We start from the raw sequence: 16,096 nt of genomic DNA, 5'->3' as shown, positions 1-16,096 counted from the left end.
AAATAAATGATAAAACTAAACAAAAGTGGGAACAAGATCTAAACATAAAGATAAAAAAGGAAACATGGGAGAGGTTATGTTTAGGAACTATGAGAAATACAATAAATACGAGATTACGTATGATACAATATAATTGGATACATAGGTTATATATCACTCCTCAAAAGTTAAATAAATGGGATCCAACAGTATCTGACAGATGTTTTCGTTGTAAAAAAGAAATAGGAACAACAATTCATGCAATCTGGACTTGTGAAAAGGTGAAAAATTTTTGGGAAGATCTAAACCAGATATTAAATACAATTACAGAAAGAAATATACCAAAAAACCCAGAGATCTTCCTTCTAAGTAACATAAAAAATAAAGAATTTGGACTTGATTTGGAGGGTGTACAAAAAAGGTTTGTTAAGATAGCCCTAGCTGTAGCAAAAAAATGTATTATGTCAAACTGGAAATTAGAAGATAATTTGAAAATACAGCAATGGTATATAGAAATGAATAAATGTATCCCATTAGAAAAAATAACATATAGTTTAAGAAATAATATAACATTATTTGAACAAATATGGGAGCCGTACATGGAATGTAATAGAGAAAACCTACCGGGACATCTATCACCTAAAATGACAAAAGGAAAAGAGAATGGAAAGAATTGACTCAGTGGAAGTTTTTGTTCGTTAATGTTGAGTGACAACATTGTTTGATGGGTTTGATGTATCTTGGACTCAGAGTTTTGAATGGATGGAGGGGGAGGTGGGGGGTGAGAAAACGACACTGTATATATTTGAAAGGAGAAATGTGTATATCTTGAATAATGTGATCTATAGTGTGAAAAATAAAAAATTTAAAAAAAAAGCATTTCTTGGTGATGCTAAAAATCTAAACAAGTTAATTCAAGTTTATTATCTAATTGGACAAGTACAACTTGATGAAACTGCATTCTCCGGTCCTTGGTGCAAAACATGTACACACAACTAGACATAACACACATACAAACAAACAATACACATGGAGGACAAATATTCATATAAAAAATTGTTTCTTAAATATGGGAGTCTTGGATGGTTCGTGTGAGAAATTTCTTAGGTCGTTCAGTATTCTCACTGCCCATGAGAAGAAGCTGTTAGTGCAGGTCTGATACTTCTGTATCTCTTTTCTGACAGGATCCACTGAAAGATGCTATGTGTGGGGTGGAAGGGGTCCTCAACGATTTTGCATGCCCTCGTAGAATCAATATTTTATACATCTCTGGAATTTATTTCATTGTCTGCTATTGTTTCAAATAGGTTCCCATAAATATGTAACAACACTTGGCTTTTTATACGAATGTTAACCCCTGCTTCTTACCTTACTGAATAATGTTTTTTACTTCATTGGCTCCATCAAGAAAAAAAAATTCACATCAATTATTTTGGCAGAACTTTCATGCTGAACTTCAATATTAAGGATGCCCCGATGGGGGAGAGGGAGACTCCAGTGATCCTGCCTGCCAATCCATTTCTCTGCAGCAACTGTACCACGCTATGATGCAGCTAGCCAGGACGCTGTGAATTGATCTTCTGTGAAAGGATGACATGATGGTGGTCGGTAGCCATGCCTGATTCAGTTTTCTCAGTAAGTGCAGTCACAGTTGCGCCTTCCTGACAAGTGAGATGTTGAGTGTCCGCGATGGCTCAGTAGTTAAGTGAACTCCGATGAACTTGGTGCTCTCCACTACAGACTGGTTGATGTGTAGTGGAGAGCTGTTGTTCCTGGTCTTTCTGAAGTCCACAATCATCTCCTTTGTCTTGACCATGTGAGACTCAGGTTGTTATTCTTGAACCACTTCATGAAATTTTCCACCTTTTCTCTGTTGTTGCTGATGAGGCCAACTACAGTTATGTCATCTGCAAAGTTAATTACACTTTTTCAGCTGGATCTGGCGATCCAATCATAGGTCAGTAACGTGAACAGGAGCGGGCTGAGTACACAGTCCTGAGCTGTGCCAGTTCTCAGCATGACAGGTGTGAAATGAAGAGACAACTCTTCATTCAGAGGATTATAACCCTTTGGAATTTTCTATTCTAAGGATGGCAAGTGCACTGAATATGAAGATGATTGATTTTGGGGCAGTAAAGAAATCAAGGGTTATGAGGAATGGGCAGGAAATTGGAAGTGGAACTGAATCAGAATCAGGATTTATTGTCATGAAGTTTGGTATTTTGCGACAGCATCATAATGCAAACATACATATTATAACCATCTTACGACATTATAATAAAAAATAAAATAATAATAATAGTGTATGAAAAGTAAGGGAGTGTCTTTGGTTCATTGAAGAAGCTGTCCTTGTGCCACTGAATACTTGTCTTTAGGCTCCTGTACCTTTTTCCTCGATGGTAGCAGAGTGAAGATGGCGTGGCCTGGGTGGTGGGGGTCTTTGAGGATAGAGGCTGCTTTTTTAAGACACTGCCTCATGGAGTAAAGTCTGGTGCCTATGATTTCGCAGGCCGAGTTTATTCTTATCCTGAGAGTTGGCACCTCCATACCAGGCACTGATGCAACCAGCCAGAAAACTCTCCATAGTACACCTGTAGAATTTTTTGAGAGTCTTCAGTGACATACTGAATCTCCTCAAACACCTCACAAAGTATAGCCACTGGTGAGCCTTCTTTGTGATTGCATCAACGTGGAGGCTGCAGGACAGATCCTCGGAGTTGCTGACACCCAGGAATTTGAAATTCTTGACCCTCTCCACTACTGAACGTGGGTCACGTTCCCTCGACTTCCTCCTGAAGTCCACAATCATCTTAGTTTTGCTGATGTTGAGTACAAGTTTGTTGTCATTACACCATTCAACGAGTTGATGTAAAATTTCACCCATGATTGTGTTTAATGAAAGAACATAGCGGCATTCTTTGTTTTCCCACTTAAGATTCACTGGCAGAATGTTAATACAGCATATTGTGGTTGTTTATTTAAAAAATTCTCTATTTCAGCATGACTTCCAATATTCCATAAGAAATAACACAGAAGATCTACAGGTAGTGAATTAAAATTCTTTGGAAACATGGTCGAATTAAAGGATCTGGGACTCTGGCCCTCTGCAACTAGATCCTCGATTCCCTTGTTGGCAGCCTCAATCAGTGCAGATTGGTAACATTGCCTCCTTTTCACTGACAATACATGGGAATCTCGAGGCTGCGTAGTTAGTCCCTTGATCTGTATATTCATGACTGGGTAGCCAAGTTCAGCTCTAATCTACAAGTTTGTTGATGACACCACAGTTGCCACAGTTGTTGGCCGAGCAACGGGAAAAGATGAACTGGAATACAGGATGGAGATTGAGAATCTGGCTGGGTGGTGCCAGAACAACAATGTGGCTCTCAATGTCGATAAGACCAGGGAGCTTATTGTGAATTTTTGAATTATGAGTGGAAGGCAGTGGAGAGGGTAAATATCTTCAAGTTCCTGCAAATCCACATGTTGGAGGACCATTTCCTGAAGCCATAGAGGTAATCGTGAAGAAGGCACACCAATGCCTCTACTTTTCTAAAAAGTCTGAGAAGAATTGGCATGTTATCAAAGCTCTATAAAATGTCTACAGGTGCACTGTAGAAAGTATACTGGTTGGTTGCATTTCAACCTAGTTTGGTAATTCAAGTGCCCAACATCACAAAAGACTGCAACAAGAAGCAAACATAGCTAAGTATATCACAGGCTCCAACCTCCCATCCATTGAAGACGTATGTGAGGCACTGCCTCAAGGCAGACATCATCATAGAGGACTCCCATCACTCTGATCACAAAATGAACCAGCAGGTAAGATGCACATTACACTTGGGTGTATGACAAACTTATTATCATATGGATAGTTAAAGTATATAACCTATGTGGTATCCTGTGTAAATTACTACTGGTTTGAGAGGCTGGTGTTGAAGTTTATCAGCTCCTGTTTCAACAGCATCATGAATCTGTTCCAATTTGCCTACTACAGCAACAGGTCTACAGTGGATGCCTTACCACTGGATCTACAGAAAATCTTTGAATACCTGGACAGGAAGGATGTATATACACATCAGGATGATCATTATTGATTATAGTTTGGCATTCAACACCATCATCCCTTCTAAACGAATCAGCAAACTTTTAAACCTGAGCCTCAACACCCCACTGTGCAATTAGATCCTGGATTTCCAACTTCCAGATGGCTATCAGTGAGAATTGGCAAGAACATCTTCGTAATCTCCATCAACAAGGGAGCACCATAGAGCTGCTTACTCCATTCTCTACTCGCTATGTACCTATGACCGTGTGGCTTGGGTCGACAACATCACCACTTACAATTTTGCTAACGATACGACTGTAGTGAGCTGTATAAAACCGGATGATGAGTCAGCACGGCTGAATGGTGCCCTAACAACAATCTTTCACTCAACGTCACCAAACCTAGGAGCTAATTTTAGGAAAGGAAAACCAGAGGTCTAGTAATCATTCTCCCAATGATCCAGTGATCAGAGATGGAGAGGGTTAGCAAATTTACCTTCATGGGAGCCCCCATCTCAGATGATCTTTCCTGGACCCAACATACTAATGTCATCAGGAAGAAAGCAGGCTAGTTTTTCAACTTCCTTAGGAGTTTGTGGAGGTTCAGTATTTTCCAAGAGAAACTTTGGAAAATTTCTACACATGTGTAGTGGAAAGGGTGCTGATAAGCTGGTATGGGAGTATAAATAATTCTGAGCAGAAAGCCTTGCAAAAGGTAGTGGACACAGCCAAGTGCATCATGGACAAACTCTCCCCACGATCAAGAACATCGACAAAGAATGCTGCCATCGTTGAGCAGCTGCAATCATCGTCGACCCACACCACCCAGGTCACGCTCTCAGTGCGCTGCTGCCATCGGAAAAGAGGAACAGGTACCACAAGACTCTCACCACCAAGTTCAAGAACAGTTGCTACCCCTCAACCATCAGATTCCTAACCAACAGACTCAATCAGAGATTAATTTAAGGACTGTTACTTTGTATATTGTTAATTTTTTTTTCTGTATTGCAGTCAGTTTGTTTACTTTTTTTGTATATTTTCATTTCTCTCTTTTGTATACATATCCTTCTTCTTGACTGTAGTTTACAGTTACCGATAATTAGAAATTCTGCTTGGTCCACAGGAAGAACCACCTCAGAGTTGTATGTGATGTCATATATGTAGACTGACAATACATTTGTGCTTTGAACTTTGCCTACTGTGGACAGTCGAAAGACCAACTTCAAGTACTGAGCACTTTTGAGCTGGAGATTGCAATTTATAAAACTGCCAACTCTAATAATAATAATATATAATAATAACAATTACATCACGGAAACAGGCCATTAGGCCCTTCTAGTCCGCACCGAACCAAACACCCCTTTCTAATCCCACCTCCCTGCACAATGCCCATAACCCTCCATCTTCCTCTCATCCATATACCTGTCCAACCTTTTCTTAAATAATACAATTGACTCCGCCGCCACTATTTCTCCCGGAAGATCATTCCACACAGCTACCACTCTCTGAGTAAAGAAGTTCCCCCTCATGTTACCTCTAAACCTCTGCCCCTTAATTCTTAACTCATGTCCTCTTGTTTTAATCTTTCCTCCTCTTAACGGAAATAGTCTATCCACATCCACTCTGTCTATCCCTTTCATAATCTTAAATACTTCTATCAAATCCCCTCTCAACCTTCTACGCTCCAAAGAATAAAGACCCAATCTGTCCAATCTCTCCCCATACTCCAGATGCTTAAACCCAGGCAACATTCTGGTAAACCTTCTCTGCACTCTCTCCACTCTGTTTATATCCTTCCTATAATTAGGCGACCAGAACTGCACACAGAACTCCAAATTAGGCCGCACCAACGTCTTATACAATCTCAACATCACCTCCCAACTCCTATATTCCATGCAATGATTGATAAAGGCCAGCATACTAAAAGCCTTCTTCACCACCCTATTCACGTGAGTTTCTACCTTCAGGGAACGATGTACCGTCACTCCTAAATCTTTCTGCTCTTCTGTATTCCTCAATGCTCTCCCATTTACCACATATGTCCTATTCTGATTCTTCTTACCAAAATGAAGCACCTCACACTTATCAGCATTAAATTCCATCTGCCATTTTTCAGCCCACTTTTCTAAGCAGCCCAAATCCCTCTGCAATCCTAGAAAACCTTCTTCATTATCCACTATTCCACCTATCTTAGTATCGTCTGCATATTTACTAATCCAATTCACCACCCCATCATCTAGATCATTAATGTATATAACGAACAACAATGGGCCCAATACAGATCCTTGAGGCACACCACTGGTCACCGGCCTCCAACCTGACAGACAATTATCCACTACCACTCTCTGGCCTCTCCCTTTCAGCCAATGTTCAATCCATTTGACTATCTCAAAATTTATACCTAAAGACTGCACCTTCCTAACTAACCTTCCATGTGGTACCTTATCGAAGGCCTTACTGAAGTCCATATAGACAACATCCACTGCGCTACCCTCATCCACATTCCTAGTCACCTCTTCAAAAAATTCAATCAGATTGGTCAAACATGACCTTCCTCCCACAAATCCATGTTGAGTACTCCTGATCAGACCCTGTCTATCCAGATGTTTATAAGTACTATCTCTAAGAATTTTCTCCATTAATTTACCTACCACAGACGTCAAACTTACAGGCCGATAGTTGCCAGGCTTCCTCCTTGAACCCTTTTTAAATAACGGAACCACATGCGCAATGCGCCAATCCTCCGGCACTATCCCCATATCTAATGACATTCGAAAAATTACCGCCAGAGCCTCTGCTATTTCCTCCTTCACTTCTCTCAATGTCCTGGGGAAGATCCCGTCTGGTCCTGGAGACTTATCCACCTTTATATTCTTCAAAAGCCTTAAAACTACACCTTTTGTAATCTCTATATTCCCCATATTTACCCAATTTGCTTTTTTTATCCCACATCTCCCAATATCCTTCTCCTTAGTGAATACCGAAGAAAAGAAACTGTTCAATATCTCCCCCATTTCTCTAGGTTCCACACACAGTTTTCCACTCTGATTTTCTAAGGGACCAATTTTGTCTTTAGCTTTCCTCTTACCATTAACATATTTGTAGAACTCTTTTGGATTTGTTTTCACCCTGCTTGCCATAGTTTTCTCGTACCTTCTTTTAGCTTTCCTAATTCCTCTCTTAAGATTCCTCTTACATTCAATGTATCTTTCAAACATCTCCTTAACTCCATGCTTCTTATATCTAATGTACGCCTCCCTTTTTCTTCGAACCAAGTTTCCAATATTCCTTGAAAACCACGGCTCTCTCAAACCTTTTGCCCCTCCTTTTAACCTAACAGGAACATAAAGCTTTTGCACTCTCAAAATCTGATCTTTAAAAGACTTCCATCTCTCTACTACATCCTGCCCATAAAACAAATTGTCCCAATGCACACCCTGCAAGTCCTTTCGCATCTCCTCAAATCTAGCTTTTCCCCAATCAAAAACCTCAATCCTTGGCCCTGATTTCTCTCTTTCCATAATGACATTGAAGCTGATGGCATTATGATCACTGGACCCGAAGTGCTCGCCAACACTAACCTCCGTCACTTGACCCATCCCATTTGCCAACAGTAGATCTAACACTGCTCCTTCTCTGGTCGGCACCTCTACATATTGTTGTAAAAAACTATCTTGCACACATTTCACAAACTCTAACCCATCCATACCTTTCACAGAATGTGTTTCCCAATCTATATGTGGAAAATTAAAATCTCCCATAATTACAACCCTGTGCTTATCACAAATATCTACTATCTCCCTACAGATTTGCTCCTCTAGGCCTCGGTCCCCTCCAGGTGGTCTATAATACACCCCTACAAGTGTAACCTCTCCTTTCCTACTCCTCAGTTCCACCCAAATAGCCTCCATGGATGTGCCCTCTAATCTATCCTTCCTAGGCACCGCTGTAATATTTTCCCTGACAAGCAATGCAACCCCACCTCCTCTTGCCCCTCCGACTCTATCACACCTAAAACAACGAAACCCAGGGATATTCAGTTGCCAATCACATCCCTCCTGCAACCATGTCTCACTAATCGCTACCACATCATACTTCCAAGTATCAATCCACACCTTCAGCTCATCCACCTTTTTTACAATACTCCTGGCATTAAAATATATGAATTTCAGGGATTTCCCATTTTTTAATCCCTGTTTTCCCTCATCTTTAAGAACAACATTATTTACTTTTCCTGACAATTGCCCTTCATCTTCTTCCAGAGCATTTCCCTTCTCTATCACCTGCCCATCCATATTCAAATACTTACTACAAACTTTCATTGTTTTCATTCTAACCTTCTCCTTACTGCTCTGTACTATTTTGTTCCCTCCCCCCAACCATTCTAGTTTAAAGGATCCTGAGTAGCCCTAGCAAATACCTCTGCCAGGATTCTGGTCCCCCTGGGATTTAAGTGTAACCCGTCCTTACTATACAGGTCACATCTCCCCCAAAAAAGGTCCCAGTTATCCAGAAACTTAAAACCCTGCCCCTTACTCCACCCCTTCAGCCACGTGTTAATCCTCCACCTCATCCTATTTCTATTCACACTGTCACGTGGCACTAATAGAACCAGTTTAGTTCATATTTTAGAGTGCAGTAAAAGTCCTAAAATCTGGACTGCTCCGGGATTGGGTCAGGCCGGCTTTTCTGAATTTTCAGGCAGTACATCTGTAGTGCTCACATAATGCACGCATGCATACAAAAGCCAAGAGTTGTCGAGATGTCTGGATTCTCGGGTCGTCTGGATTTTAAGCATCTGGAGTTTCGGACATTTACTCGATCTTTATTCTCTGGCTCTGGGTGTCTTTTGCAAATTCACCATTTCTTATCTCTCATTGCCTTGACTGAGTATCTTGAGAGGCCTCTTTAGAGGGCAACTGTGGGTCAACTTTGTACATGATTAAAGACACATAAACTCTAAACTGGTTTTCCTTCCTTAATGGTAGAAACAGTTTGGTATTTTTGACAACTTAGCAGCTTTATGGTAACTTCACTGAAATCTATTTTCAACTAAAAAATTGACATTAAAAGGTGGAATCATGTTGTCTGAATTATTTGTTCACCCCAGTGGGTTCTTATTTCAATAGTATTATCACATCATTGCAACCTTCCAATTAAAACAATCTCCATCTTACAAATACCATAAAACACTGAATATCATCACATTATATTCATTTACACAAATAACCAGCATATAAACTGGTCGATTTCTAAGTATCCAAGAGTCATAAAAAGTAAAATAACACACCGAATCAAGTGACTTATTCTGTCAAGCAATCATTCTGAAATAATAGTTTGACATTTCCTAATCTATTTAATGTTTAATTATTATTTGTATCAGGAAAATAATACAATAATTTTAATTTATTACATATTAATGCAAGAGGAACAACTCATCTATAAAATTAGAACTATACAAAAGAAATGCATTGGTAAATGGAAAAGTTGAGCAAAAGATTTATGCTAAACTTGAATTTTTCAATTATTTGTACTCAAATCATGACATGGCTTGGGGACAGGAAGTGAAAACTTGCAAAACTTTCTGTCTGGCTTGTGTTTTTCATTCTTAAGGCCGAAAATCAAAAAGTGTACATGAAAAGTAAACCTTTTTTTTATCATTTGCTTTTTTATCCTGAATGGCCAAAAAAATAGATATTTGTATGTTTTAGTTGGTGGAAGTAAGGTAGGTGTACTTTTAAGATTTCTCCTCCTAATTTAAGTGCACTACAAAATCGCACCACTCAAATGATCTAATAGGCTAATTAAAATTTATAACAAATTAAATGAAATGAGTGCTTTATTCATTCAGTTGATTCTGCAATGAACATATCTCAATGTGTTTTAATTGCATTGAATCTTGATTGTATGCTCCTTATTTAGAATATTCAGGTATTGACAAACGTAAGAAAGGAGTTGGGAGTGAGGAATATCAAGAATCCACCAAATTATTCAACCATAATTTCTATTTATATGGTATTATTGATTCCAGAAGATATCTCAAAGGTGTGTTAACAGACACAGAAGGAAAAAGACTACTAAGATTATTTCTGTGAAGTTTTCATCTTGTTTTTTAGGTGCCACAGAACTTGTATCAGGTTTGGGAATAGTTGCTACCCCTCAACTACCAGGCTCCGAATCAATGGACTCAATCAGAGACTCATTTGAGGACTCTGGCTTTGCTCATTATTTATTACTGAATTTTTTTTCTGTATTTGCAGAGTGACTTTGTTTACATTTTTCTTTTGTATACATTTCTTTCTTGAGTACAATTTACAGTAACCGATAATTAGAAATTCTCCCTTGCCAGCAGGAAAAAGAATCTCAGGATTGTATGCGATGTCATGCATGTACTCTGACAATAAATTTGAACTTTGACGATGAGTTTAATGGCTGGCTTAGAGGGATATCTGTTCAGATGCCTGTCTGTGCTGATCCCTGTGTGTGGTTCAACTGTGAAGATTGGATCAGTCTTTATTGATACATTTTCGAGGCTCATATATTGAAGAATTGTGAAAAGAAGAACTGGATGTTGCCAGACTCACCCTGTGGCCCAGAGTCATTTCCTGCCATCCCATCTGCCTGCAGCCCTGACTTTTTAAAAAAAATGCAAAAACATAGAAAACATTTTAAAAATTGGACTATAGCAAATAATAAAATATATTTTTCCTATCACTCACCTCAGAATCATACTTTCCTCAAGGTTCCAAATGAAATGAATAGCATTTCTGATCATTTTTGTGGAACCAGAGAAGCTATTTCAAGTGGTGGACTCCACAGAAAATTAGACATTAATTTAAGATTTGCAGCAGGTCTGCATAAATCTAAATCTTTTCTACTTGGGTGGCCTGTTGGGATTGAAGATATTTTGTTTTGCCGTGATTCTGAGGTGGCTGATGAGCCATTTACTCATCAATATTGTAGACTTCACCAAGATGGAATAGGAGGTACTTGATAGGATGTGTGGATAGATAGGTTTTAAGATGGTTCAAGATATTCAGCACCATTCTACTGGCTCCTCTGCTTTGAGCAGTCACAGGTCATGGATTCCCAGGAGTCAATGTTAGATTATTTTCCAGAAGGTTTTGAGATAATCCTTTAATCTTTTCTTCCACTGGCTGGTAATCTATCTGTGACAGAACTTTGATACTTTAGGAATCTGACATCAAGCATACAAATTATGTCACCTGTCCAATGGAGCCAATTGAATGTAATTAGATCCTCAAAAATGGTGGATGTTGGCTGAGCTGATTTTTTGGTTTGCTTATTCCTGAGCAATTTGGAGGACTTTATGGAATTAGCATTTTGGCTATTCTCTCTTGTGCCTCGTGCTGACTGGCTCAGTGCCTGTGCCAAATAAATGTGAACATTTTCTCAAAATGGTTGAATTTACACCTGTTCTTTTCAAATTACTAGCCCCAGCCAGCCAAATTCAGCCTAATGATGAAATCAGTCAAGGAGTCAATATCATGAAAACTAAAATCTGAAATAAAAACAGTAAATAATGACTCGGCATCTGTGGAGAAAGAAAGTGTTATAATGACCTCTGCTGTATTCAAGAAAGAAAATTGATAATTGTTGTGAAAATTGGTCTAAACAGTATGAATTAAATACAGTACACCTCAAACCAAATATGCCAAGGTTGATTTAGATCATGCATGTCTAATTGTTAAGGAGGAAGTCAAATGTGGTTCAGAGGAATAAAGTTTACAGCTGAAGATGAGAAAAAGACTCATTATGTTGGTTGTTATCCAACAAACTCAAAATATTGATAGTGACACCATGAAAAAAAGATGCTTACCCCTTTTGCTTGAGACCATGTGATTCAAATCCTACACATGCCAAGCCTTTACTTGGAGACGGTATGACCAAACATGTCATTTTAAAACCTAAGGTGTCTCTACCTATTGAAAACTTGAAACAATAGATTTTTTTGGGATACCCATTTTGTGATAGGAAGTAGTGCTTAAGCCAATCATCACTTAACAATTTGTGAACATGGTCTCAATGGTTATTTTCACTATTAAGGTCTTCCAGCTGTTGCAAAGGAACAGGGAGGGGTCCTGTTATTTTGAATAGTTAACTTGGTTTACACCAGAATTTGTCAGTATAAATTTGACATTAGGAGATACATTTTAAGCAGTGAAAGACAAAAAGTTTGAACCAATAATCAGTCCACTCGTCTTTATGTTTACATTTTTAATTGATTGGGGGAGACTTAATTAGAATTTGCTCAACAGGCTCTTACTGCAATTGGCAAGTGAAGTGAAAATACTCAGCTGATCAAGCAAGGAGTGAGGTGAGAGACTGTTGTAATGTGTTGGATAGATTTGAATACACAATTACTTTTTTATCAGAATAACAATTATTACCGTCACCTGCCACGATAGTCTGCAGATTGCTGTGGTTGTCGTAAAAACACAAACGCTGGAAGGCCCCACTCTTCAAGTGAAGCTGCAGGGGCCATCCACTGCATCCGGTTCTCCCGTTGTAGTTTCCTCTCTATTGGAGAAACTGGACGCAGGATGGGTCAACTTGGCAGCCCGCCGTAATAGTGGGGATTTCCCCCAGTGGCAACTCATTTTCAAACCCTATGCTGACCTGCCCATCCACTGTTTCATGCAGTGCCAGACTGAGGCCACCTGCAAATCGGAAGGTCACCACCTCTGGGAGGCATTAACATGGTTTTTTTCTGGTTTGCAGTGCACCCCCCCCCCCCCATTTCTCCTTTCCTCTAGCTCTGCTTCTCTTTCCCCCCCTCCCCCTCCGCTGTCTCCCCCAGATCTGCATTCACAGAGCTATCCTTCCCCAATCAATTCTCATCTTTCCGCTCTTCAACTTCCCAATGATCACTTTTTGATTGTTAGAGCATCTTTCCTTCTCCCCGATCTTTTAATTCCGGGACCTCGAAGGCCTGCGGCGGTAACATTATCTTTACCTCCCATGGGCGCTGCGAAACCTGCCGAGCGTTTCTGTGTCTTGTCACCAGAAGTATTAGTTATAAGATTTCGCAAAGAGTAATTAGGATATAAAATGAAGTTTCAGCGATGAACCCTTTAGGCATAAGTTTATGGAGCAAAATGTAATGATGAAAATGAATTGGTTACAAGTATCACCGAGTCCGGAGATCTCCCACGCGTTCGCTCGAGGAAGGTCCCACTGGTTAGGTGTCTCCCTCATTGCCTGTTGGTGATTTTTTTTCCCCCAAATATCACCGAGTCCGGAGATCTGCCCACTCGTTCGCTCGAGGAAGGTCCCACTGGTTAGGTGTCTCCCTCATTGCCTGTTGGTGATCCCTTCTCCCCCTCTCTCCCCCCCCCCCCCCCAAAATATCACCGAGTCCGGAGATCTGCCCACTCGTTCGCTCGAAGAAGGTCCCACTGGTGGTTTGGTGTCTCACTCATTGCCTGTTGGTGATTCCCCCCCCCCACGTCTGTCTAACCTGGACGGCTGGGTTCACTGTCGCCGCCGGAGGTGACGAGTTGTGGTGCCCCTGCAGAAACTCCAGGGGACGACTTACCAACTGTGTTTACGGCTCGCCATTGTAGAGCGAGGTCCCCACAGGCGAGCGCTGGTCGGCGCGGTTGCTGGTGGGGAGGCGGGGCGGGGGGGTGTACAGAGGGAGGAGAGGGGAGGCGGGCGGCTCGGCGGGGAAGATGTCCGCCGCTCTCCTCTCTCCCATTGTGGATTATTACAACGACGAGGAGGAGCTGGATAGCGTTGACGATGAGGACGAGCGCAGTATCCGCGGTCGGGACTCGGATGAAGGTGATTGGAGCGGGGGGGTTTGAAGGGGAAGATGGACCGACGCTGCTGCCTGATGGTGGGCCTGGCATCCAGGCTTGGGACTGGCCCGGGGCACAGGCTGACCTCCCCTGACCAATGCTGAGAAGAGTGACTGGTAAAACGGGCAGCAGTGGTATAAGCCTGGACGAACTTTTGTAAACTTCCACCAGGAAGACACGACTGTCTCACATACCATAAGAATATTTTTCTCTAATTTTTCCCCCTATTTTTGAGGGCTTTAGGCACTGCTTTGGGTGTTGGTTTGCTTTGGATAAATTGGCAAACATTGAGAAATTACTGCATTATATCTAAATTTTATAGTATTGCAGGGTCACACACTTATACTGGGGAATTTGTCGAAATAGAGCATGTGAGTCTGGTTGTTAGAAGGCAGTGATGGTTGCGGACAGTTCCTCTTCTCCCCCCCCCCCCCCCCCCATTTAATTTCCATCCATTTACAATTCCAAAGTGATTTATTACATAGGGCAACCAAAATGCTTGTGAAAGGTCAGTTTGTTTTAATATTGCTAGCCAGGACATTCTGGCATATTTTCATGTTCATATAAGCATGCAATTTTTCAACTTTTGGTTGTCACTTCTGAATGTATCTGTTTCATAGATGAATATTCATTGGAGTTTGGATAATTGACCTGAAGGTACTAATGAACTGATATTGAGCGAAAGATTCTGTTGTGGGTGAAAAAATATTTTGCAATCTTTTGTTGACCTCACTAAGGATTATGGTACATACCCATGGTTACTCATAATGTTTGATGTTCCATCATCTGAAGTTAAAATGATTGCAAGTGTTCAAAGCTTCCTTTTATTGTCATGTAATAATACATTAATAAAGTAATGTACATGATATATTTCAACTTTTATCTGCTGTAAGGTGAATAAAGAGTCTCCATGAGCATCACACAGCACTCCTATCAATAGGGGAAAGAGAAGCAAAAGAGTCCCTTCGGAGACATTGCTTGTCTGGATTTGCCTCCAGTGCTCCCGCAGCCTCTGAAATCGCACAGACATTAGTTCAAGCAATCAGCAAACCAAGCTCCAGGTCCAACTATCCAATAGAATCAGGAAACTTTCATCATCCAAGGGTTTTCGGGAGCCTTTCTTGCCCTCAGTTCTGAGAGCTGGTTCCCATGAGCCAGTCTCCTGCAGGCCAGAGCTTGTGAGGGTCCTTCACCCTCAAGTTGCCCACAGTCTGCGTGAGTCCTCCAACCTCAAGTTGCCAACCACTTGATTCATTTTGATGCAGGAAAGCAGCAGGAGGTGAGCATCAGAGGGCTTTTGGATCCTCTGGCTCTTCCTAGGGACAAACAAAGAGATGATCAGTGCTGTTGGAAGATCATATTGGTGAAAGCTAGTCTAACTTACCTGTTAGCCTGTGCTCTTCTCCTTCACCTTCCTTTAACTTCACCTCTCCTCCTTCCCCCTTGCCCTATTGCGCGAATAAAAGCTCTCACGACTGGAGGGAGAACACCCGCTTTTATTAGCTTATAACTGAGGGTAGTGGTCTTCAGAAGTGCTAAAGGTTCAGGCGGGAAACCAGGGTTATATATGGGTAGATGAGGCGGAGCCAGCCATCAGCAGAACACATCACCAGTGAATCTCAGTTCACTGCATTCATCTTTTCCTGCAGAATTTAAGGTCTGTGGGTGAAGACAGAGAACACTGATTCAGAAAAAAAATTTGAAGAATATAGTTATTTACAAATTTAAGCGGTCTGGAGATCCTGGTGGAGTGCCTAAGCATGGGATGACCTTGGGCTCCTTGGGTCTCCTGGTCCCTTTGTGAGGGAGAAAGTGGCAGGCGGGGTCTCCGGAACTATAGTGGAGGAAGCATTTTCTTCCTGAACTGGATTCCCTGAGGCTCTGACTGGGAGTGGTGAGAATGAGCTTTGTGGCTCATAGGGCACTTGAGGCAACAGCCCTCCGTTCTGGCAGGTGCCAAGTCCCTGATGGAGACTGTCCTCCCTGTCATCCGGGAACTCCATATGGGTGTATGTGGGATTTTCTCTCGAAATTGAATAAGAGCTCGTGAGGAGTAATGTTGGTCACTGTACGTAGTACCCGACTGAATGGAATGGAGCGCCTTAGGAAGATCTTCCTGCCAGTGGGAATCTGAAAGGCCTCTTGACTTGAGGGCCAGTTTGACAGCCTTCCAGACCGTGGCATTTTCCTTCTCAAGCTGCCCATTCCCCCAGGGGTTGTAGCTAGTAGTTCTGCTGGATGCGATG

General features: G+C 41.2%; 1 protein-coding gene and 1 long non-coding RNA gene across 7 annotated transcripts in view; one reads left to right on the top strand and one right to left on the bottom strand.

Moving 5' to 3' along the window:
* LOC138759987 (uncharacterized) overlaps positions 1-13,355 on the bottom strand; it is a 30,332-nt gene extending 16,977 nt beyond the window's left edge. The window contains exon 1 of the long non-coding RNA XR_011355302.1: positions 13,004-13,355. This is a non-coding gene — a long non-coding RNA (uncharacterized lncRNA). The remainder of the gene's footprint in view (positions 1-13,003) is intronic.
* Positions 13,356-13,679: 324 nt separating this feature from the next.
* Positions 13,680-16,096, top strand: part of suds3 (SDS3 homolog, SIN3A corepressor complex component) — a 54,085-nt gene continuing 51,668 nt past the window's right edge. For 2 of the 6 annotated variants that reach the window (XM_069933118.1, XM_069933117.1), the window contains exon 1: positions 13,680-13,833. In XM_069933118.1, coding sequence (XP_069789219.1) covers positions 13,722-13,833 — 112 coding nt within the window. In that variant the 5' untranslated portion in view covers positions 13,680-13,721. The remainder of the gene's footprint in view (positions 13,834-16,096) is intronic. The other 4 variants (XM_069933115.1, XM_069933123.1, XM_069933122.1 and 1 more) reach the window with 4 other exon arrangements.

The sequence above is a fragment of the Narcine bancroftii genome, chromosome 4 (assembly GCF_036971445.1).
Source record: "Narcine bancroftii isolate sNarBan1 chromosome 4, sNarBan1.hap1, whole genome shotgun sequence".
NCBI lineage: Eukaryota > Metazoa > Chordata > Chondrichthyes > Torpediniformes > Narcinidae > Narcine > Narcine bancroftii.
Note: the sequence above shows the minus strand (reverse complement) of the source record. Positions and strands in the feature narration are given on the sequence as shown.